The 25,774-nt window shown below is 35.3% G+C and overlaps 2 protein-coding genes across 2 annotated transcripts; both read left to right on the top strand.

Moving 5' to 3' along the window:
* The first annotated feature begins 1,073 nt into the window (after positions 1–1,073).
* Positions 1,074–10,352, top strand: LOC141831660 (T-complex protein 1 subunit gamma). Its single transcript, XM_074719070.1, has 14 exons — positions 1,074–1,262; positions 1,736–1,797; positions 2,208–2,280; positions 5,326–5,393; positions 5,601–5,670; positions 5,915–5,983; positions 6,095–6,166; positions 6,340–6,413; positions 6,707–6,984; positions 8,968–9,352; positions 9,426–9,551; positions 9,656–9,760; positions 9,857–9,931; positions 10,003–10,352. The coding sequence occupies exons 1-14, from the start codon at positions 1,238–1,240 to the stop codon at positions 10,192–10,194; spliced, it is 1,674 nt and encodes a 557-aa protein (XP_074575171.1). The 5' UTR covers positions 1,074–1,237; the 3' UTR covers positions 10,195–10,352.
* A 290-nt stretch (positions 10,353–10,642) lies between these two features.
* Positions 10,643–11,396, top strand: LOC141831472 (uncharacterized). The gene is made up of 2 exons (XM_074718831.1): positions 10,643–10,881; positions 10,949–11,396. Exons 1-2 carry the CDS (start codon positions 10,643–10,645, stop codon positions 11,394–11,396), a joined length of 687 nt encoding a protein of 228 aa, XP_074574932.1.
* The last annotated feature ends 14,378 nt before the right edge of the window (positions 11,397–25,774 follow it).

Genomic DNA, 25,774 nt, shown 5'->3' with positions numbered 1-25,774 from the left:
CAATCCAAACACAAATAAATAACTTAAAGCTAATCCTTGTGAAATAATAATTCATCTTAAAATTGCCTATCTAGTATGGTAAAAAACTACTTCAAATTGAAAATATTATAAATCTTAAAAGAAGAGTTAATTTTCTCAATGACACAAACATATCTTTTACTGAATTATCTCAATAAACAAATGAATTTCAAAAATAGATCATTTATACCCTTATCTTTGTTCTTCCATACATGTAGGACAATTAGCACGCAAGTAACCATTAATTGGATATGAAATCTATGAACCGTGTACTTGTGCTTAACCATAAAAAAAGCCAAAGTGATGGTCATTATTTTCTTATTTTTCACTTTCATTTAATATTATATATTATCTAATAACACTAGAACATACATCGTAACCTAAAATCAAGAAGGTATTTTTTTTTCCAAATTATTAAAGGGGTGTGTCACTTTAATTTTTTTTATAAAAATATTCCCATTTACTTTTCAGCTATGTATAATATTCAGTTGTTTATAATTACTCAACAGCGTATTATTTAGTATTATTATGAAATCGTAACTGTTATAATATAAATTTTTATTCTTCTCAAGTACTATTATTTTCCGTCTAAATCGTGAGCCGATTGAGTATGTTGTAATAATTATAATTTTATAATTGCTATAATATAAATTTTTATTCACGTTATACCAACTACGAAATCATAATTGCTACAATTATTATAACAACTATAAAATCGTAACTGCTATAATATAAATAAAAATTCAGGTTGTAACAATTATAAAATCATAATTCTATAATGCACTATTGATATAAATTTAAGTGAAGATATATTTTTTTATAAAAAATTAAAATGGGTGATATCTTTTTTTACAAAAAATCAAGATTTGAAAAAAAAGCGTTTTTGTCAAAATTAAAATCTAAATTTATTGTAAAAATATAAAATAATTATTCATATAATTACAAAAATATTTTTTAAATATATATAGTTATTTTTATATTATTATACATAATTTTTAGTGTCAAATAAAAAACGGACAAACAAGAAACCGACTTAGAAAAAGAAGGATCTCGCCATCTCAGATCGGGTGCTGCGCGAGGGTTTTCAGTTCCACTGACGAACTCTCCACAAACTGCTCGTCGCCGGAGACCTCCACCCGCCGTTGCTTCTACCGCCTCGCTTTCGGTGTAAAAAGAAGGAAACAGGAAGGTTCTTTTTCGCCTCTGTATCTTCTCAGCCATGCACGCCCCCGTCCTTGTTCTCAGTAAGTCTCTCTGCTCCCTTTGACAAATCGGTGGATCTCGGAGTTCTTCCGTTCGGTTTTAAAGACCAGCAGTTTTTTTTAATCATGATTTCATTACTTCTTCTGGAGAAATCTTGCTGGGTAAAAAAAAAAAACTTACTTCCGGATCGATCAATATTTGTAGTCGTGGTAGCTCGTTGGTTGGAGGTATTGCACTTGGAAAATACAAGTCGAGATGGATGGCTTTGCCTTTGTTGTCAAATTTGGTGCTTTGGAATGTTGGATTTGTTGATAGATTGTGTTTTTTTTTTTGGCAACACGTTAATGTAATGTTTCGTTTTACTATAGATCAAAAGTGATGATACCCATTTGGTGATTCAAGTACACTAGCGAAGCTTTTTTCCCCCTTAAATATAAATACATTCGTAGGAATAAGTAATTCTGTGGCTTTGTCATTCAAGTTATCTAACACTTTCCCTGACCTTTCTGAGCAGAAGATTCTTTAAAACGGGAATCTGGTAGGAAGGTTCATCATGCTAACATCCAAGCATCCAAGGTGAGAATAGTCCTTTAAGTGTTTTTTTGGCATTCCATTACATGCATAATTTAAGTTATCTAGGTACGTGACATGCTTGCTACATGGATTTGTCATTTGTGTTTCCTTTCCTAATGTCAGTGCTAAAACAGCACTTGAGTTTTTTTGAAGTTTCGTGTTTAGTTTGGCGTACTTCATATTTATTACTTATAAACATGTATATCTTTAGATTGTTTCATGAACTTCAATCCATAGAAGCTCTTTTGTTCTCACCCATTGTTGATTACTTGAAGAAGTGTTTGCATTGCAGTGGCATGCCAGCTTGTTGTTATTTTATTTCAGTAGTCTTCATGATAGTTGGAATAAGTACTTCGCATCTCATCACTGCTGATATTGGTTGTTACATCTTATATCTTACATTCTATGTACAGGCTGTGGCTGACATAATTCGAACTACTTTGGGACCTCGGTCTATGCTTAAAATGCTGCTTGATGCTGCAGGAGGTTTGTTTTTAGTTATTTTAATTGATAATCTTGAATGTGGATGTCTTACTATGGATGTTTGTTTTAAGTTATTTTAATTGACATTCTTGAATGTGGATGTCTTACTATGGATGTTTGATGCTTCAACTAACTGTGATCTTAACAAAGGTTTGTTTTTGGAATTTTTACTGGCACTTTTGAATGTGGATCTGTAAGTTATATTTTGATTTCTCGCAAAAACATGATTTTAAGCTTCTAATCTTTTTTAAATGTTGATAGTTTGTCTCAATTATGAAATATGACAAATTTTTTCTTGCATTCAGATGAACTGCATTAGCTTGAAAGTGACATTTTCCATGCAAGACCTATTAGATATCATAGACAACCATGAACACATTGCACTTGAACCTGAAAGTTGAGAAAACCACGAATTTGTAGAAACTAAACAAGTGCTTGTGGGATACAGCCTTGTGTTATCCACGCTAATGCCAATCATTTTAGTATATAGGTAATCGCTGTTGACATGGTTGAGGAGAACTGCAAATGACAAGGATATAAACAATTTATTTGGTTGTATTCACTACAAGTTCAAAATTTGTCATGCCCTATATCCCTCAGCTGGAATCATGTTGAAGTGAGAACCTATTGGTGATCACTGAGTCAACTGTTGGATTATATGGTAAAATGATAAACAATGTGTGCCATTTACTCAACCTCAAACTTGTTCACCAATATAGTACATAGTGAATATGGAGTATGGACAAAGGAGCTTTTTAATTATTGTGAGAAATTAACTGAATAAATGAAAAATTGTCTTCAAGTACATGATAAACAATCAGCCAAACAATTTGAACAGGACAAATTTGTAAGTTGTAGAGTACTTTTATGCGCTTGAGGCCCTGAAAGCATCTATCAATGTGTTAAAGAATTAGATAAGTGCAGCATACTTCCATTTAATGATGATATCAAGATGAATCAATATGGCCATCTCAGAAGTTTGTATTCACAGTGGTGGGCTTAAGGAAAGAATCTGGAATTTATGGGCTTAAGAAGCATTTGTAGAACTGGTAGCCTCTTCATGCAATAAATCTCCATCCTTTTGCACAAGTGATCCTGATTCCTCAATCAGCTGCCAAAAGCCTTTTGTTCTTCAGTTCACAATCTGAAGGCTGGGATTTCAATGTATTTACAGATCTTGAATCTCCTACAGAATTTCATTTTTCCCGTTGTTCAATTTGAGCTTCTGCTGTTATCAATCTAGCCTCTTTTTTTTTCTTATGTCAAGTTGCAGCAGTCTATCCACTTGGGGGAATGGAAACTTTTGCACTATTAGTGGATCTGAATTTGTGTGACAAGGTCTTAAGGGCATCTTTGAGCAAATTCAATATCTGAATGACATTTGACAGGGAACTCATCTGTATCTTTCATGTAGTTCCTGGTTCCCACTTTATGCCTGTTACCACATAAGAAAGAAGCTAAATGGGAAACTGCAGGAAAGTGAACTGATATCCCTGCAAGAAGAAACAATGCACTGCAATCAACATATCCCATGCCATTGGTTGTTAATCAAAACACACGTAGTTTACAATGGATTCTCAATGCACTAGAGGAGCAGTTGTTTGGAAGTTCATTCTGCACCATCCGAATTCTCATATGCCTAGAAGAGAGGTTCTTCTGAAGCTTATTGAGCACCATTACATTTATGATCTGTTATTCACAGTTTCTCAATATTCTTCTGAATAAAATTTAGTTGAGATAGTTGTGAATCTCTGCCACCATCCTTATGCAAGTGTTTAAATCATGCAGAACAAGCCAAGGGGGAATTATGAGGAACCACAAAACTGTCCAATTATGAGAAACACCTTTTGGATCATACCGAACTTCTATTTACTTAGATTCGACTGTGAGTATCCAACACAGATGTGGTTCTAACTATCGATCATGTGATCAATAGGGCGTCAAATTTCTACTTTGAGTGTCAATGTTTGACTTGGGTATTTAGGGGATAGATAAAGAGCCTGGTATCAAAAGCCAGACTCTATCTATATCGAAATTCCCATTATCTACTTGTAAAATCTGCTAGTGCATGAGTTTTCAGAGCATTCATGTGGGGTTTAAAGAATTACAAGCAGTGTGGTTTCAATATTTAAGTGCCTTAAAGATCCATGTTTAGGGAGAGCATTTAACTCTCTAATTTTTTGTCATACTTGCAGCCCAAAATAGATTACTCCCTTTTCATGTTTAGTCTCTAAACATTTCTGGGTTTTTTATTCTTCTGCCAAAATTCAAGGACTCCATCACTCTAAGTGTGCCTATTTATAGAATTTATGTAATTGCATCAATTTCAAGGCTTGTGCATTTATAGGCCATGGGAAGAAGTTTATGGAACTTTGTTGACAGTGTTATGTCGGAAAAGGAAAACAGGAGAGAATTGAAATTAAGGAAATGTATGTTGCAAGATGGAAGAGCGGGATACCGAATTGCATAAGTTATCCAATTTGAGTGGTCTGCCACCATTCTTTTGGCTTGTTGATTTGTTCAATTGCTCGTTATGAGAGGGGTGACAAGAAAGCCTTGTGCCCTTTTGAATGTTAGGAGAATACATCTATTCTAGCAAGGATATATATATTTTTTGGGAAGGATGGATACATTTTCTCTTTGATGAGCTTGTATTGGTTGGAGCCTTGTGCAATGTGACCACCAAACTAGCCATCCATGGCTAATTGTCACTAAATTCCAACTTGAGCAAATGCCCATAACAATCAGATTACTCAATGCCTTTTCTTCCTAGTTTTTATTGCAAATTAATAAATGTGAACATGGGAGAATATCTCAGTCACTAGAGTTCACCTTAGATTACAGGGGGAAAAGTTCTTTATTATAATTCATGTCATGCGAACAAAACCAATCTTTTAACACCTTCTACATTCAAGTGTCAAGTTCATGATTGATCTTCAGTTTTAACAATCTTTATTAAGTTTTCCTTGTGACTCATCAATCCTTTCCTCAGTGTCTGTGCACTATTGCCCTCATAATTTTCCTTGTTGAGTCTTTTTTTTTTGCCAGGTATTGTAGTCACAAATGATGGAAATGCTATTCTTCGTGAGCTTGATCTTGCTCACCCAGCTGCTAAGGTGTGTGATGCTTGATCAATTTAGTTGCCAACTTGCCATTAGTATAGTCATGTTTATTATCTGTCTTGAATCTGTAATGCACAATATTTGGATTAGTTTACAGTAGGAATTTCCTTTTCTTTTATCATGTACATTGTATTATTTTGGGGTTTGTATATGATTACTGATGCATCATTTTTTTGTCTTTTACTATGTGACAACTGGCAGTCGATGATTGAATTAAGCCGGACACAGGATGAAGAAGTCGGAGATGGCACAACATCTGTCATTGTACTAGGTGTGCTTTGTGATCTTTGTTATTACTTTGTGGATTGGTGTTTATGGTATATTAGCCTGCATCATTGTTGTCATCTGGCAGTAAATTGTCATAGTAAACGACACAATCAGTGTAAAATTGGATTTTTTTTTTCTGATCATCTTCCATGTCTGCATATTTCTGTTCATTGTGTTTGTCATGTTTGATTAACTACAGGCGTTCTTTTGGAAGAAGAAATACTAATCCTTTAAATCTTTCTTTTTAGCTGGTGAGATGCTCCATGTTGCGGCAACTTTCATTGACAAGAACTACCATCCGACTGTTATATGTCGAGGTAATCTTTGAGAGAATGAACATCTGTTACACTTGTGCTGTATTTGCATGTAAATGCTTTCGTTTTTTTTTGCTTAACTTCTTGTTGATAGTGTCTAATCTGCCATTTCAGCTTATAACAAAGCTTTAGAAGACTCCATAGCTGTTTTGGACAAGATTGCAATGCCCATTGATGTGACTGACCGTAAGTTCTATTTACTGCATATGATATTTTGGTGAGCACAACAATGAGGGTTATGACAATCGGTTAATCTTGCACTATTCCTTTAACTCATATCCGTCAATTTACCTTTTCTGGTGTAACATATCTGACATAACAATCTGAATAAACTGTCTCATTTTGAATCATCTTCACAGGTGCTGCAATGCTGGACCTTGTCAAAAGTTGTATAGGCACAAAATTTACTGGGCAATTTGGGGATTTAATTGCTGTGAGTATCTTTGAAGATGTCAGTTTTTTTGCTTTAAAAACTATAAAGTTGTCTATGTGAATGGATTCAGATCTCCATTGGTTCTATCTAGTAAAGTTGGTTAATGACAGTCTGATAACAAAGATTTTGTAGATATTGACTATAATTGTACACAATTGATTGTTTTTCAGTACGAATTTTTATTTAGAGTAGTACTGATATTAGTAGGAGATTTTAAATAATGATCCAGAGGTTGAACTTAGAAGTCATTGTTTTACACCAAAGAGTTCTAATGGTTACCCTTTTAATTCCAGGATCTGGCCATTGATGCTACAACAACTGCTGGTGTTGACCTTGGCCAAGGTGTACGTGAGGTTGATATTAAGAAGTATATAAAAGTTGAGAAGGTTCCTGGTGGGCAGCTTGAGGATTCCAAGGTTCTCAAGGGAGTTATGATTAATAAAGATGTAGTTGCACCTGGAAAAATGAGGAGAAAGATATTAAACCCACGCATTATTCTCCTTGATTGCCCCCTTGAGTATAAGAAGGGAGAAAATCAAACAAATGCTGAATTGGTGAAGGAAGATGATTGGTATGAAATTGCTTTGAATTTCACTTGCATGTTTTTGATACACAATAAGCTGCAATATCTAATTGTAGTTATTCAACTGAGGAGTAGAATGTGTAGAATAGTAAGATTCATTTCATGTCTTCTTGTCACAAAGAGGTCATTGGGCACACAAGGAATGGTGCATGTTGAAGAAAAGTGTAGCGCATACTTGTATAATATCAACCATGGTTTCTAGTGCTGGTCCAACTAGCATGATCAAAATATATTGTTTTGTCACTAACTAATACTGACACTAAGTTGTCAAGGGTAAATGTCATTATGCCATGTATATAGTTTTGGTTGATGCCGTCTATGATTGATGAAGATAGGAGGATTCTCTTCCCTTGAGTTATCTTTGATTTTGTTTGTGGATTGTGGGAGGAGATGAAACTTTATAAAAAGAGAGGGGAAGCCAAGAGGGTAAACACCAATAAGTGCACTGATAATTAAAGAGTGTCAAGGTCATTGTATCCATGTATTTACACCTATGCCTCCATATATTTCACCTATGCCTTTTCCTGTTCCAGGTGTGCATTCTAACTCCAATTTCCAGTAGTTCTCTCAGATCTATCAAGGGATTAATTTCAATGTCAAATGCCTTGGAAGCATTATTTAATCCAAGTCTGGAAAATTACGTGGATGATTTTTCTACGAAGCTACCAATCAAGGAACTAATTTCAATACCACATGTCTTGGGAGGAAAAATTATGGGGACGATCTTGCTAGGATGCTACAAGAATCAATACTTTTACCCTATGCACAAATACTCATTTTGATATTATTAACTAAGAATCATTAGTTAAGGTTTCTTATTATATTTTGTAACTTGTTGCTTTAAAATTTTAATTTAATTGGGTTTTTGATTGCTATAAGTTCATATTTGGCGGCAAACAAGCTAAGTGAAAGAGGATTATAAGATTAAGCTCATTAGTTGATCTTGACATACATTGAAGTGTGTGCTAAAGCTTGCTTAGTGTCGGCATCACACATTATTGAATTGCACCCTTCCAGCTAGCCTGAAACTTTAACATGGAAAGATATTTAAAACCGTGCTTCGAACCTTGATCTCACTTGCCTTTAGGGCTTATGGGGTTGTGATTCTTTTTCTTTTTACCTTTGTCTTGCGGTTTTGGGTACAACTTTTCATTTTACCCTTTTCACACGTGCCTGGTGTGCACATAACATTCACTCACCTTTTGGGTTAAGTGTTTTTCCTTGTGAAAAGACACACCTAAACATTTTCATTCTACCTATGTTTGCCTAAGTTATTAGAGGTGGCTTAGCTATTGTGTGTAGCTAGTTGTGCCTATTAATAACAGAAGTGTGCCCCCTCCCTTGTAAGTTGCTAGAAATTATTTTGTTTGTAATTTATGAAGATAACTATTCTTGGTAGGCTAGTAATTCTTATTGAGATAAAGTGGAATATTTTCTTTGGTTTCTCTGAATCCGTTAGGCTTTCCAGTTTAATAGATTCAATTCTTTTAACTATAAAATTTTATTAGTGGTTTTGAGCATGTCCTTACTATCTCAATTCGCTGTCTCTCGTTTATTATGTATTAGAGCCACATTTGATTAGGCTCGAATATCATTGGTAAGCTATGCTCCTTGTTCTATATAAATTGCAAATAGCTACTCATCATCTCCATGTTGTAGCACATGTTCTTATGGGTATCACGGGCAATCTGGTTCTGCTCTGATTCAGTATACATATATTGGCATTATTAGGTTGTGCTTGGATTTTGCTCAACTTATGTTGTTATGTCACACCAATGGAGAGAAAGTGGAGCGAACTTGATGTGTCTCTTGAATTACCGATTTTGGATGCCTATGGCTATATCAAGACACTGTACCCTTTTATCGTTGAAATTTGAAATCTAAACTCCGGATATCTAGTTATTCTTTAACATTGTGTTTCCCTCACATAGTTGCTGAATACGGACTAATATTTATTTCTACATTTGCCAGGGAAGTACTGCTAAAGATGGAGGAGGAATATATACAAAATATGTGCATGCAGATACTGAAGTTCAAACCTGATTTGGTGATCACAGAAAAAGGGCTTAGTGATCTCGCGTGCCATTACTTGAGTAAGGCCGGAGTTAGTGCTATCCGGAGATTGCGCAAGACTGACAACAATAGAATTGCAAGGGCTTGTGGGGCTGTTGTTGTCAATAGGCCAGAGGAGTTGCAAGAGTCTGACATTGGGACAGGGGCTGGTCTGTTTGAAGTCAAAAAATTTGGTGATGAGTTTTTTGCTTTTATTGTGGATTGCAAAGATCCAAAAGCCTGTACCGTTCTCCTAAGAGGTGCTAGTAAGGATCTTTTGAATGAGGTTGAAAGAAATTTGCAGGTAGGATTTTGTATTCATAGTTGCTTGATTTTAATGATCGAACGAATCGTCCAGTAATAATGTGTGCTGACAGGATGCTATGTCAGTAGCCCGAAACATCTTGAAAAACCCAAAACTTCTTCCTGGTGGCGGTGCAACAGAGTTAACAGTATCAGCTGCACTAAAACAGAAGAGTTCTTCAATCGAAGGGATAGAAAAGGTTTTCTTCAATTGTCATACAGTGGAACTTCATAAATGTTGAAACTAACATCCAGTTTATTTCTGCCTCATTGTAACTAATTAATATTGTTTGGTTGTCATTAGTGGCCCTATGAAGCTGCAGCTGTAGCTTTTGAAGCAATTCCACGAACCTTAGCTCAGAACTGTGGTGTAAATGTCATTCGCACCATGACTGCCCTCCAAGGAAAGGTTATTCTTGTTATGTTCTTTGGAAGTCTGAATCTTCAATATCTAATCAATTCATTTGAACTAAGCAGATAATTTACTTTACCTTCTTTGTCGCAGCATGCCAATGCTGGGAACGAATGGGTTGGCATTGATGGAAATACTGGTGAAATTGTCGATATGAAGGAGCGTAAAGTAAGCTTTGTGCCTTCCCTTTTTCTTCCCACATTTTGAATCCATGCTCTCTAATTTCCTTTTCATCTCAGATCTGGGACTCCTACAATGTGAAGGCCCAAACGTTCAAGACAGCTATCGAGGCAGCTTCCATGCTGCTTAGGATCGATGACATCGTGAGCGGTATCAAGAAGAAGCAGGCTCCTGGTGCTGGTCCAACCCCATCTAAGCCTAAGATAGAAGAGGAAGGAGATGCCGATAATGAGCAGATACTTCCCGAGTAGAATGTCCCGATATGTTTGTTTCTTGTCATGTTACATCTGATGAGAGTATCAGGGCTCCTAGGGACCAAGAACTGGTGAACTTAAATTTGCTTGCTAAATTTTGTCTTTTTTTACAGACATATGCCATTAGATATTTGCTTTTTTGCATTTCTATTCAATTTTGTTTTTAATCTTTTTGTCCTTTTGCTGTCTGAATCCAGGCGACAACAACTTATCACAATCTAACTCCTGCTAATCACCTAAATTTAGGGCCTTCATGCCGAACATCATCCCCTAATTAGTCCTCCAAACCAGCTTTCCCATGCACCTCTCCTCTCCTCTCAAATATCTTCTTCTTCTTCTTCTTAATTACTACAAAGTTTGTGATTCCATTCGGATACGTAAAAGACGGCGGCTCTACTTTTTATTTTCTTCAATTGATTGGAAAGTTAGCGTCCGTTTATATATCATGGCTCCAAAGCCAAGGGAAGGCGCTGGCGGCTCGTGGCGGCCGTCAACCTACGCCGTCGATGGCTCGGCCTGCTACGGAGGATGCATGACGGCGCGGCACAATGCCCACGACGACGACGACAGCATTTGCCTTGACGCCGCCTTCTCGGCAGAGCGCGCGGTGGCAACCACCGACGTGCTGGTGGTGGAGATGTTCGCCAAGGAGCTGACTCCGAGCGACGTCGGCAAGCTAAACAGGTAGATCAAATCTACATGAATCTCTTTTTCAATATCGATTCGATGTTCATGGTGATTTGATTTACAGGTTGGTGATCCCCAAGAAGCACGCGGTGCAGCACTTTTCGCACGCGGCGCCGACGCAAGAGGAATTGTCGATTCAGTTCGTGGACAAAGAGGGGCGATGGTGGACATTCCGTTACTGCTACTGGAAGAGCAGCCAGAGCTTCGTGTTCACCAAGGGATGGAATCGATTTGTCAAAGAGAAGCGACTGCGCGCCAAGGATACAGTGGCGTTCTACCGGTGCGATGAGAGGAACGGGCTCCAACGGACTTACTGCTTGATCGACACGATTCAGCACGCAGAGAACGATAGAAACGAAGACGACGACAAGACGGCCAAAGATGGGCTTAGTTTCAAGAGGAGGATGAAGCAACGAGAAGAATCGACGAGATATTGTGGTGATGGAGAAATGTTGCCCATGGAGAGTAAGAAGAAGCTGAAGCTCTTTGGTGAATGGATTGAGATAGAGTAATCAAATGTATATTTTTCTTATATATTATCAATATTCAAAACCAAAACATTGGTTCTTAGTTCAAGGAATAAGGATCAATCAATGTTCAATCACTCGATGAGATGTCTAAACTAAATTATTTTGAGTGGATCTTAGAGATAGTTTAGCTTCGGCAAATTGAAAATTTTAAATTAACACATACGTGTTGGGCAATTGATCACCTCAAGTCAAAGTTAATCAGGTTAATCAAATTCAATTTGACTCGAGTTGTATTTTGATATTTGATTAATATTTAATTAGATGTCATGAGATCAAGGTTGACTAGATATTTGAAGATGGAGAAATCCAATTGGATCATAATTGATCAGATACTTAGATACTTGACGTGCAAGAGGAAGTCTAGATGAGTCATGGAGAACTAGACACTTGATATGAGACAGAAAGTTCAAGTAGATCATGGATGATCGGACACTTGGCACGAAATGAAAAATCCAAGTGAGTCATGCAAAATTGGACACTTAGCATGAGATAAAAAGTTCAAGTGGATCATGAAGGATCAGACACTTAACACAAGATGGAAAGTCCTAGTAGATCATGCAAAATCAGACATTTGGTACGAGATGGAAAGTCCAAGTGGATCATGGAAGATTGGACACTTTGCACAAGACAAAAAGTTTAAGTGAGTCATGGTTGACTGGACACTTAGTGACAAGAGAAGTCGTAACATATCATGATTGACCAGATATTAGCATGATACGAGAAGTCCAAATAGGTCAAGGAAGATCGAATATTTGGCAATGATGAAGTCTCAAAAGGTCAAAGTTGATCGGATATTAGACAGCGAAAAATCTCAACAGGTTAAGGGTGACTAAATTTTGAGTAAAGGAAGTCTTAATAGGGCGAGGTCAACCGGATACCAAGCAAAACATAATTTCAACCTTGAAAATACTAAAATTAGGATTAGCAATCAATTGCTAGGAAGTAACAATTGATGGTTAGGGTTCAACAATCAATTACTCGAACTATAGCCAATGAACAGAAGGTTTTCGAATCGATTGGTCAATTTGACTCAAGCTACTAATCGATTGATCAAGTAAAAAAGAATTATTTTGCAAATTTAAACGGTCGAATCTGACGTGGCAATGATTGGTGATGATGGTAAACAATCAATTATCAGGTGGAAATCAGTCCGAATACAATCCTATAAAAAGAGGATTTTAAGGCAAATCGAAAAAACTGATTCTTGAGAAGTTGAAGACGAAGTGCTGCTACATTTTCCATCATTAAGAGATTATCCAAAACAACAAATAAGCTTCCAAAGTAAATATTTTATGTGTAAAATTTATTTTACTTTCATTTACTTTTGTATTTTGTATCTTGTTATGTTCTTGTAAAAATAAGTTGTAAGAGATTTCTCCGCTTCTGGAAAGTATCCAAGAAGGAGAAGGATAGTGTGAATAGTCATTAAGACTAAGTCTTGGATGTAGCTGCTTTGGAAGGTGGTGAACCAAGTAAAATTATTATGTTAGCATTGTTGTCTTGTGTTTATCAACGTTGAGTTTGTATTGAGTTTCCTTTACTCATTCAAGGTGAAACGATCGAAACTATTCACTCTTTCTAGCTCGTACGAGTCTTAACAATATAAAGATTAGTATCTTGCACTTAAGTATTTTTGACCACTAGGAGGGCTTCTGATGTTAAGAATTCAATTTCTCATTTAAGTGGTCATCATATCCATCGTGTTTAGTTTTTCATAAGTTTCGATGTTTGATCAATAGGTTCAAATGAGCAATTTTCATTTAACAATCTATTTAGGTGTGTAAGTTATTTTGGTTTTTAAATTTGAGCTAGGATAACAAATCTAGTCACATGTTGACCTTACCTTGTGTCAATTTCAAAGTACTAGTCTTGAGAAATTGCCCATGTTAAAGATACGGGTGTTGGAACAATAGATTTGGACTTGACTTGAATCGATATCGAATTGCAAGTGGCTTTAGAAAGGTTTGGGGGTCTTCGAATGTTGTCTTGGACCTCTTTTTATGAATGTAGGTTGACTAATATTCGGTGTTAGTCGATCAACATTTGTAACTTCTAAATGTTTCATTTGAATTTTCAATAAATATTTTATCTAATGTTGGCTTAGATTGAAGAATTGAAAACCTCCTTATAAAAAACTTACAACTGATTCCAAATACTTAAACATAAACATGATATTAGGAAATCAAAGAGTTATTTTCAACAAGGTAGATTCAGCATAAGTGCAAATAAAAGGGAACAAAACATACACTTATATTGAAAAAAATTAATGTTGAACAGAATAATGATTATTATGGAGACGGAAGATTAAAAAAAAATTATAGAAAAAAATAAAACATGAGAAATCATCGATTTTATCGAAAAAAGAGTTTGATTTAATAACAAAGATGATGCTTAAAACAACTAAACAAACATTTAAATAGAACAAAATCCTAATTTACAAAAGACAAAAATACTCTTGAATCCTAAAATAAAAAATTATTAAAAATAATAATAAAAATATTTAAAACCTTTGAAAGACGCTAAATGATATTTTTTTTGGACCTCGAAACTGGCCTTTGAATGAGCTCCACTTTGTCACAAATGGTGTTTCGTTCTGATGTTCTAATCAAAAGTTATGATCTGTTGAAGTTCGACTCCTCCTGCAATGTCAGTCCTGCATCAAAATCGTAAAATGGATCATTCGTGCATAAAAATACAACTCAAAGCACAAGAATTAGAAATGCAGTTAAACCCTAAATCAGATGAGTCGGGCCGCAAGTGGCCTCGTCTAATTTACACCTATGTTTTTGATGTACCGATTTGTAAAAGCTTAAAGCTTAGAGCCCCCCAATGAGCTTCTATGTGGGTAGTAATGAAAGCCCAAACACAAAAGGCCTTATGGAGGAGGAAGCCCACTTAGCAAGATAAAGCTTTTGGATGTACCTCCACTAATCTCTCAACTCAAGTAGCTATGTTTCTTTTAAAATTTCATCTTCTCTCTATTTATTTCTCTAAAGAATTTCAAGGTTTATCGATAAACTCGATAAGCATAATATCATCTTAAAGATAAAACAAGGTTTGAGTTAGCTTTTTGGGTTCTTGATTAGACCACATAAACAAAGTGGGGAAACTTTCTAAAAGGTGTACATTTTTTCTTTGTTAGAAAACAGTATGTATTCAATGAATAGTATCACATTACTTCCCTTCCCTTCCCTTTGGATAAGATTGAAACATTCTTTTGCCAAAGATCACTGTTCTAGTGGATGCCAAGCTAATCCAAGAATTTCATTGATACTTGATCAAATCACTATTTTAACTTCATAGATATTTGAACCTTATTTCAGAAACAAAATAAACTGAATGTTTTATTTTTTCTTAGGATTCAAATTAAAGCACATAAATTTTTTCTCCTTTTTGACTTCCTTTGAGTTTCTGCTATCACATCTTTCTGCTTCTAGTGGACCTGCTGATTTCCAAACTTCAATCATCAGATGCCTCACAACAATGTTTCAAACTGCACACACAAAGCTGATTAACATCCGCGAATATGAAACTATGATAAATACATACATTAATCTAGGAAGATAAATCAAAGAAGACTTAGCGGGATAAAGACTAAATTGTTATTATTGTTCATACAACTTAAAGTTAAAGATGTATGTAAGTTCTGCATGCATTTTGATAAAGCATGGACCTGTAGAAACAATAGGGACATATGAAGTTGAGAAGTCTGATTTTGGCACCAATGTGGGTGGTGCAGAAGGAAGATTCTCACTTTCTGGTATGGTGTTGGCCACTGAATGCAGAAACAAGCAGGAAAAGTGAGAGACTCAGTGGGGCAGATGGACAAACAGTGCCTGTTCAACTAGTTCATGATTTTATCATCTCCTTTCGGTTAGTCGCCATTGTACAGAAAACCACAAGTATCCATAAACAAACAGGGCCGCAGTGATCTGAAAGTGTTGATTGCAGTAAAGCATCTCATATGTCTCACTCAGGATGGCCACAACTCATGTTCCTTTATGGATCATGATCTCCTTTAACTTTTCTTGTGTGTGATCTCACACTGCCTGCAAGTCACTTGGTACGCAAGAGACGATAAAAGCAGGCACAAAACCACGAATTAGTGATCCTTTTCAAACTTTGCCATAGATCCTTAGACTTTTCTGCACCATGGAGCTCTGAAACTCCCCTGCATTATTTGAGTGTGATGTAGTGGTGCCATTGACTAGATGGTGACCTGCGAAAGGAATCTCAGCATTTTCTCCTCTCATTGACAGTGTTTGAACTGTGTTCTTGTTTGAAAGAGAGAGATAGAGAATGAAAATTGAACAATGTAGTCTGGTACACAGTCTTATTTGAGGTTATTTTCATGACTCAAACTCGTGATCGTAAGATCATAATATTTGTGAGGAGCTTGTTAAAAATTGACAAGATCAAGTTGTATTTAGCTTAATTGTTGGGCCACCTAGAACGAATGATTGAGCTTTAGTGGGGCTGGATTGAAAAACTTTAGAGCATGGGACATTAAATGGTTGATGTTCGAATAGCCTTAGAAAAGTGATAAGAGGTCTAGAGAAGTTTTGAGGATTCTAGGGCATGGAATATTGAGTGGTGGACCCGAAAGCAAGGAGTGAAGCTTAGTGTTTTTTGATGGCTTAACATCCTTCTTCAGTAAAATGTGGAATCCACCACCTCAGCAGATCTCACACGGTCGGCCCCACAGCTATCTGTGAGGAGGTAAATCGAGAAGTTATAGTTGGCCACAAGGGGAAGGACATGAAAGAGGAAAATTTGAAAGCATGAGAGATTGTGAGAGTGAATATAAACTTAAGGATTTTGTTTTTAGGAAATACCATGGTAGATGATATGGTAGCTAGGTGGAGTAGGTTACCTAGTGACTTGATTGTGAAGCCCTTGATTGAGAGTTAATGTCCTAAGTCGTAGTTTATCGATCAACATGGTCTTGAGTCTTTGCATAAGCTTTAAGTGGTCTTGAGTCGTGATCAATTGCAGTTTCTCGATTTACTTCCTCACAGATGATCGTGGGGTCGAAAGTGGGATTCCACCTTTTGCAGAAGAAGAGGTGGTTGTAAGTCAAGCAAAAGTGGGATCATTTAAGATTTAATTGATCAAAGGCTATCTAGTAGACTAGAGTGTGTTATGCTCGATGACTTACCTTTCGATCTATTTAAGCCTAGTTATGACTTTTATTCATTGAGAAGATTTTAATATCAACATGTAAGTATATATGGAATGGATATCTCTTATATTGCCTCATTGATTTATACTCTTGAAAGGTGGTTACTTATGAGATTTGCATAGATGGTATAACACATGTTAGATCATATATTGGACTTCTTTGTTGCTAACATTTGTATCGTAATCATAGCTACATTTGTATCGTAATCATAGGGTATAGCACTAGATAGTCTAGTTATGGAACGAATTACTATTCTAATCTTGTACCTCATACTTCGATGCCAAACTTCGTTTACTTGTGCAACCTTGACCTAGTGATTATTTGATTAAGTTGGTCTAATGTTAAGTGAGCTAATCGGGAGGGATCTATATTAAAATTAGTGGTATAAATCTATATAGTATTGAGAGAGACATAACCTTATTGCTCATGGGAAATAATCACACATATAATTTGATATGAAGACTACTCTTCATGGTCAAGATAGAAGTTTTTTTCTTCTAAATATTGATCTCAAAAGACACAAACTTATGTGGTCTAATATGCGACAAAGATACAAAATAATCGGAGAATGAAAGATGTGTCAATTATGCCAACTTGAATTTGGAAAGGTTAAATCCTTTGCGAATGTTGTTTGGCTTGGACCACCTTATTAGGTTAAGCTAATTACTAATGAGGTCCTTTTGCGATGGAATTAGGTTAACTAATTTCGAATTCACTTCCAAAATTTGGTAGTTTTGGCTACATGAATGCAGACATATAGATTGGATCGAACAAGTCATAAATATTTAATCAAAGTACTTTTGATTAAGATTAATTAGAAATTGAAAGATGGATGTGAATTACACTTGCTATTTTCTCATTAATCAATATATATTATATTCTCATTGATCTAATATTTATCTCATAAAACATTATTTTTCAATGATCCAATATATATATATCAGGAAGTTAAGATTCTTAATTAAAGATTTGATTTGTTCATCAATTGATAATTAGAAAATAAGAAGAGAATATTTAAAAGGCTCTTTAGTTTTTACAAAAGCCAATTAAAGTTCCTATTAAGATAAATTGAGTCTTTATTATTATTATTATTATTATGATTTTGATAATTCAAGTACATATTCAGTTCTTCGAACCAATTAAGTCTCGAAGGTAATTGATCTGATCTCACGAAAAGTTCTCATCGGTCATCAAAATAAATTCGAAAGTGTATGCGACTCCTCGTCCCAACGTAACGTCCTATATAGGATCCCATATATTAGAGAAATTTTCAAATGGATAGAATTTTCATTTGTTTCTCTGTGTGAAAATTTATTTCACTGAGTGTGGATATGTTAGTGAGAGAAGGGCAAATCGTAAAGCATGAGGGAAAGGGAAGCACAACGTAGAATGAAGAAGAAACACATAAGAAAGAGAATGAAAAAAAAAACCCAATAGAAATTCGAGGAGAAATAAAAAGAAAGAAAGACAGATATATTACGATAAAACAAGTGAAAATAAATAATATTTTCAATAAAAATTGAATACGGTAGAAATCATGATACAATCAGCATGTCGAATTTCAATATTTGATAATATATGTATGTCTGATCAAGTTTAATCAAGGGGTAATCCAAACAAGATCGATCATATATTTAGAAGTGAATAAAATCTAACGAAGATTAATTGGATGATCAATAAATAAAAGTGTAATTAGGTTAAGATTATCCGGATGACTAACACAAATTTAAACAGGTAAAAAATGATCAGATACTTAGTAAGTAAAAACATAAGTAAGTCAAAGATGATATTATCTGACAAATGATAAATCCAAGAAGATCAAATAATTAGATACTCAGCAATAGCCTCAGCTTAAGGCATAAGCAAGGCCTATGCCTAGGGCTCTAATTTTATTAGGCCCATTATTTTTAATCATAGTATTTAATGCGGTGATAATAATACATGTGAAATTAAATAGATACTTAATTTCATACGATGACAATACTACATTGCCTACCTTTTTAAAAAAATAAAATAAAATACTACATAGCTTATATATAAATTTCTTGTATTTTCTAGTATTAATAAGATATACGGTGTTATTTTCTAGTATTTTTTTTATATTTTGATAATTTATAATAGAAGAAGAGTCGAGAAAGGGGGACCATAATTAAAGGGCCTCAACCATTCAATTTGGGACCATAATTTTTAACATTTTAAATTTATTTGTATTCATTTTTTTTAAAGAAAACATTTAGTTTTAATATTAAATTATTTTTATTTTATTTGTAGAGTTTTTTAATTATTATTTTTAATTATATGTTATAAAATCTAATCAGCTTTTTCCTTTTTCAATATCTCTCAAAAATCTTAGTCGTGTCGATCATTTTTCTTCCTCGCTCTTTCTTCTTCCTCCTCAATAAGAATATAAATTAGGGTTTTTTTTATCATACAACGCAAAGTATAAATTAGGGTTTTTTTATCATACACCGCAAAGTGGAATGCTAGTCTTTTTAAATATCAAATTATTTTTTTTTATTTTTTCATTTTTCTTGAAGTCTTTAATCGCACTGTTGGCTTTGATTGTTTTGTTTTTTTAATGTTCTTTTATAAATTTTCAATCTTATTATCTCATTTAGCCTTATAACCAGCATAGACTTTCCATGTGTCTTGATGTTAGTTCATACTAACCATGGATAATTTGGTCTTATATATGACAATTCAATTGGCTGGTTAGTACTTATTTCTATATTTTTGTTATAAATGATTTATCTGTGAAAAAAGAGAGTATTCATAATTCTTTCATATGGTGTGTTTTATAAGGATTTCATATATTTAAAGGTGTTATTGTATATTATTGGTGCAGGAAGTATCAAATAATCAAATTGATATTTTGATCATGATAAAAGGTTCAAGTTAAGTTTGTGGTATGTACTAATGAGTTGAAATGAGTGTGCAGGTAGTACAAGGAAAAGTCCTAGTTGAGGCCAGATAAGAAAGTCCTAATCTGGAGGACTAGATAAGAAAGTCCTAGTCAAAAGGACTGGACAGGAAGACTTGACAGATCAAACCACTAGGCAGAAAATCTAGGCGGATCAGTGGATCGAACGTTTAGCAGAGCGATAAGTCAGCGAGGACTAGACATCAGAGGAAAGTCGTAGGAGTTGAGGATCGGAGACTAACCAAAAGTCCAATCAGGTTTGAAAAACTGGATGGTTGGTAGAGGTAAACTCTCCTGAGAGGAGTAGGTGAGGGCGCGTTCCCTGGAAGGGAACAGTAGGCATCGGTTTAATCTAGAGTTTCACTGAAAACCTAAAAGTCAAGATCAAATAGTTGGTAAATTGTCAATTTTCTGTTATATATGTTTTGCGCTAACTCTGTAATGCAAAAAATTGAGGGACCAGAACATCGGATTCTAGACGCCCCTATTGGATTCAAGCGATCGGACAGTCCAGGCACTCAAACGAGATCCAAGCGTCCGGATATCAACTGATCGGGCTAGCGAGGCAAATGAGGTGGCGAGCCAAGAGTGGTCGGGGACACCTTAATTAGCTTCTAGGTGCCCAAAAGGCTCCAAGCGCCTAGAGATTGATAAGACGCGATGGAGTCAAAGGTAACTTGGTAACCTCCACATCAACATTTCAGGCGCTCGGAAGGGGTACAGGTGCCTAGAGATGTTAAATTGGCGTCGAGAGTGGATCAACCAAACGACGTGAAGGCGCTCGGAAGGAGTTTCAAGTGCCCGGATCAAGTTATAAAAGCAGCTGCGAGGGAAAACCCTAAGACATCCATTTATGCTACCTCGACGTCCATTCTACGAGTAACCGAAGCACCCGAGACATCGTCATAATGTCAAAAAGTTGCACCGACAACTACACGAACTTCCTACTTATATTGTCGGTAAATTTAATATTCATTTTTGTCTATATTTCATACATACATTATTAGGACAGTAAAGATTTACTGATCCTACATTCTTATGTAAAGGCGAAACTCTTTCTTGAAAGTGAAAGAGTTTTATAGTGGATTGTCTATCGTAAACGATTAAAGGATCGTGGACTTTAAAGTAGCAGCTAGTGATTGTGAACTAAATAAAACAAACATGTCAATTTTTGTGTGTGATCATATTTTCTCACTGTGTTCTACTTAATCGATTTATGAAGTTTTACGAATATATGAAAAAGTAATAAATGCCCTATTTACCCCCTACGTATGTTTGTAATAATTTTTCTGTTGTGTTCTACTTATTCGATCCTACGTATGTTTGTAATAATTTTTCAGTGTAGTAATTTTTAATTATTTTATTTTAATAAATCCAATTTACTTGGTCATTCATATGCTTAACTTAGTTTGATGTCCATTTCAATTCTGATAATAAAGGTCCATAGTTAAGAGCTCATCTCTACTAGCCATAATATCTATATTGAAAACTAGGTGACCGGTGGAAAACTTCTATGGGGTCGGATCAGTCACCCCAGGGATTGAGTCAATACGACTAACTGGGATTATCATTTTTTTATATATTGAAAACTAAAAAAGGATGTGGGAATTTTTTCAAAAAATTATATTAAAGACCTAATTTTTATTTATTTTTTGCATAGGCCTCAAACTTTGAGACAACTATGCTTGACAAAGAAAGTCTAAACAGGTCAAAGATGATTAAATGTCTAATAAGTGACAAGTGTAAGCAGGTCAAAATGATTAGATGCTTGACAAAGAAAAAATCATAAAAGAGTGAATCTTAGGTGGTGAGACAAGCTCAGTAGGTCAGGAGACTTATAGGATTAGGTTTGTATGTGTGCTTGCTGTGTTTGTATGCATATCTTATAGGAACTTAAAACTGAAAGCAAGACGGAGAGCAGATGAATGCAATCGAATGAAGCTGGACCATGTTCGGAGTGAATCAGACTCGAATCGGATCGAACCGGACCTGAATCTGTTTGGTCGATCAAATAGCTGGTCCGGTCGACCAAATAAACCCAAGTTGGATTTGGTTCTTGGATCTTTGATTCGGGTGACTGAAAGGTTCGATCGACCAATAAGATATTCAATTGACCAATAAACTTAATAAAGACGAGATCGCGAAGGGCTTGCTCTTTGGATCAGGTTTGACCAAGTTTGGTAGAATGATAGAGCTTATCGGTAGACTGAGCCATGCTTATAAAATAATCTCGAGATCAAAGCCTTAGATAATCTACTACTCACACTCTATGCTTGAAGGAAAGCAACAACACGTTGCTCGTGCGATCAAGGAAGCATTGGGAGAAGTGTGAGACATTCAGGGGCTTTTAGGCCTACCGATAGGCTTTGGAGTACCAACGCTAAGGGATTGAGAATCAAGTTGACGTGGACCAAGGAGGGGATACAAGCTTACAAGACAAAACCAAGGAGGAAGAGGCATTGAAGGGAATTGGAGGACTCATGACAAGATCCAAGACTAAGAGAATGAAGCAAGCTTTGGAAGGCTTAACAATGGAGCTCAAGGAAAAGGAGGATCAATGCACAATGGAGGCAACAACTAAATGGATCACATTCCTTCAACTTGAAAGTGAAATTGAGCAAACATGAAGTCAAAACTTGAAGGTCCAAATCTACATGATCCAAGTGTTGGGTTGCAAGGGTGCAAACATAGGCCCACATCTAAAGTACATGGAAAAGATTATGGGTTAAAAGGATGGAAAGTATCTCCATTGGTATGAGGCCTTTTGGGGAAAGCCCAAGAACAAAGCCATGAGAGCTTAGGCCCAAAGTGAACAATATCATGTCATTGTGGAGATATTTTGATTCCATCGATTTTAACAAGTGGTATTAGAGCGAGACCGCTCTTTACCGGACTAATCGCCGGATGAGCCATGATCCAGATCTAACCATGTGGTTTGAACCTTAAACAAAGGAAGTGGATGCTCTCGTGTTTGAATCAAGAGGACCAGACACCAGGTGAGAAGTCCTAGTAGGTCGGGTGGACCGAGGGGCAAAAAGTCCTAGTTGCGACTAGGTGGAAAATCCTAGTAGGTCGGGTGGATCAAGGGACAAAAAGTCCTGGTGGGTCTAGGATTTAGACATCAAAAAAATGACGTTGAGGGGGGCCTGTGGTCCTTTGTTTGAGGGGGGGGATTGTTGGGTTGTAAGGGTGCAAACATAGTCCCACATCTAAAGTATATGGAAAAGATCATGGGGTTAAAAGGATGAAAAATATCTCCATTGGTATGAGGTCTTTTGGGGAAAGCCTAAGAACAAAGCCATGAGGGCTTAGGCCCAAAGTGGACAATATTATACAATTGTGGAGATATTTTGATTTCATCGGTACTAACACCAAGATGCATTCAAGGGTTATAAGTGTCCAATTTTCGTAGGTATTTTTGGAAGAATTTTCTGAAGTGACTTTTGATGTCTTTTGATGGATTTTTAATGCTTTTTGGGAGTTCCTAAGCTAGTATTAGGGAATTGTGGGAAATAAATATCATGCATACATGCATGCATGATAATGGTGCATAATTAGTGCCTAGTGGGTCTTAGTGGCTATTAAAAGCTTAGTGGGAAGTGTGGTAAAGGTTAATATTTCAACCTCCACTAAGTTTATATATATGAGAACTCTTGTATGGCTAAGACATGTTGAGTTTGAATGAAATCAAAGTTTTCTCTATTGTGAGAGCTTTCTTTGGTTCTTAGGCAAATAACTAATCTTGATCTTATCAAGGCAACTTGTGGCGATCAAAATCCCCATGACTTATCACTCACCTTCTCATCTTTCTTGAGTGTGGCATCAATATCCTTCCCTACATCTGAATATCAAGGCGATCTGTTCCAAGGTGCTTATCACAAGTAAAACCTTGATATTCTCTTTTATATTGCTATTATTTAATTCCACTACATGTTTTTATCTGATAGAAACAAACACGACGAAAAGAGAAGAAAGACGTGATCGACATCCACCCCACCTTCTATCAATCTCCGCGATCCTACATCACCTACCATAATTAATCAAACAAGACACTATTATCCAACCCCACACTCCTTCTAAATTGCGAAATATTCAAACTTATTTCCTTGTCATTCTATTCAAATATTAATCCCCACCACCATAATTTGTAGTCATTCAAGAATCCAAAAAATGCTAACGATGATCATTTGCATTTGTGGGGTACACTTCAAGATTGAATCGTCTCATTCAAACAAGATCGTTGAAATCAATGGTCAAAGACACTTCAACGCGTCTTGAGCAACCCCATCGATTGCTTCGACCCACACGATAGCGATTGGTTCGATCAACTCAACGCGTAGCCCTGTCATGCATCCAATCGACTAAATCATATTGTTATTCCCTTCAAAGTTGTCATGAATTGATCGTGTTCACACAAAATCGAATCGAAGAAGTGTATATAACCACTCCCACAACTTGTGCTCATAATTCACTTGTCCATATTTGGCCAACGTTCCAAACATGGAAAAATATTGATTAATAGAAAAGTAATTGAAGGATTAATATAAATAAATGAAGAATAAAATCGAATCGATTTTTGATCTATTTAATTAGACAATTTTAAACAACAAACCGTGCGGTTCGGTTCAATTAGCTTCTAAATTGAAGTTAGACCGGAGACGGTCGAACCGAGTGGCTCTGTCGGCCCGAGCGGTCCAATCCCACCGCTTCTCCGTCCATGTGCCACTGCCCGCAGATCGATAACAATGCTGGTTCGCCACGCACCTTGCTTATCCAACCATATCACTCCACGTGGCCCTCGCCCACACTTTCAAAATAAATGCCACCTAGAAAAATAAATTGGACCCTAAATTTATTTTATAAATACACTAGATAAAAAAATAAATGGTAGAGATTATAATTATTCTTTATTTTTTATTAAAATAATAAAAATTAAATTTCTAATTTATTATAGATTTATTAATTTAAATATATATTTTTAAATTTTTATAATTGAATCGCGAACGCACCAACATAATTTTTTTAATTATTTTTTTTTTATCTATATTATGAAAAAAGTGATCTGTAAAATTTTAAACAAGAATATTTCATCACATGAATTTTTTTATATTTGTTATATTTAGTTTTCTTTTTCATTTTACTTCTCTAGATAATATGAATAAATTATATTTTATGAGCCTAAACGGCGGTCAATATTTTGGCTTCTTTGGGAGACAACACGATCACCGAGAAGGGAAGTGAAGTGACGATCAATTAGTTTTAGCATAGTAATAATATTCTATTTGCTAGGGTAACATTAACGTTTTATAAGGTTAAAATATATATATATATAAAAGTAAATTATAGGTTTTTATACCAAATATCTAGTTTATATCGACTAATTCTAGAATATGCGGTGTCATATTCGTCTCATCAAGTAAATTTAGGAAGCGAGATGACTCTTAACATGATGTCATATTCTATTCGTCAAGTAAATCTAGGAAGTGAGATGACTTTTGACATGACATCATTAATTGTTCAAATGCTGCATGTATGTGTTGCATGAATTTTAAACTTTAATTATTTGAAAAAAAATACTATCTCTTACTACTACACTATGCCATAAGGGGGAGGAAGAGGAGATGTTAGCAGCTTAGGATTGATCATTAATTAGTAAATAATCGATCAAGAATAGGGGTATAATCAAATCAAGCTGAGCTGAACAAAGCAGAACAATAAAAAGTTTGAGTTCCTTAATTGATTTTTCCCTAAGCTCTAGTTTAGTTCGAGTTCAATTTGAGTTTTAATTTTTAAGTTCAAAGTATAATGAAATTAAATAGTTCGTGAATAACTCGAACTCGATTCAAAAATAGTTCATTTAAAAGTTAAATGATATTAATTCAAACTCAACTCGTTAATGTATAATATTTATAATTTATGTGATATTTAATTATATATACATATATAAAAGATAAATGAGTGAATATGTTCACAAGTTCACGAATTAAATACTATTAAAACTCAAACTTAACTCGATAATATTTTCAAATTTAAAATCAAACTCAAGCTTTACTTATTAATTTAATTGAATAAACTCAAATAATTTTTTTTTAAATTGAGATTCGAATAGCGACTACTTGGCTAGTATTATCCTTCTAATCACCTTCGAAGCATAGCTGAATTGATTACGATGACTTACAAAAAATAATATTACCCTCCTAATCAGGAGTGAAGATAATACATTCAAGCCAATGAGGACCTTATCGAGTACAGCAGCCG

The sequence above is a fragment of the Curcuma longa genome, chromosome 7 (assembly GCF_044706935.1).
Source record: "Curcuma longa cultivar G26 ecotype Majalengka, Jawa Barat chromosome 7, ITB_CL_G26_1.1, whole genome shotgun sequence".
Taxonomy (NCBI): Eukaryota; Viridiplantae; Streptophyta; class Magnoliopsida; order Zingiberales; family Zingiberaceae; genus Curcuma; species Curcuma longa.
Note: the sequence above shows the minus strand (reverse complement) of the source record. Positions and strands in the feature narration are given on the sequence as shown.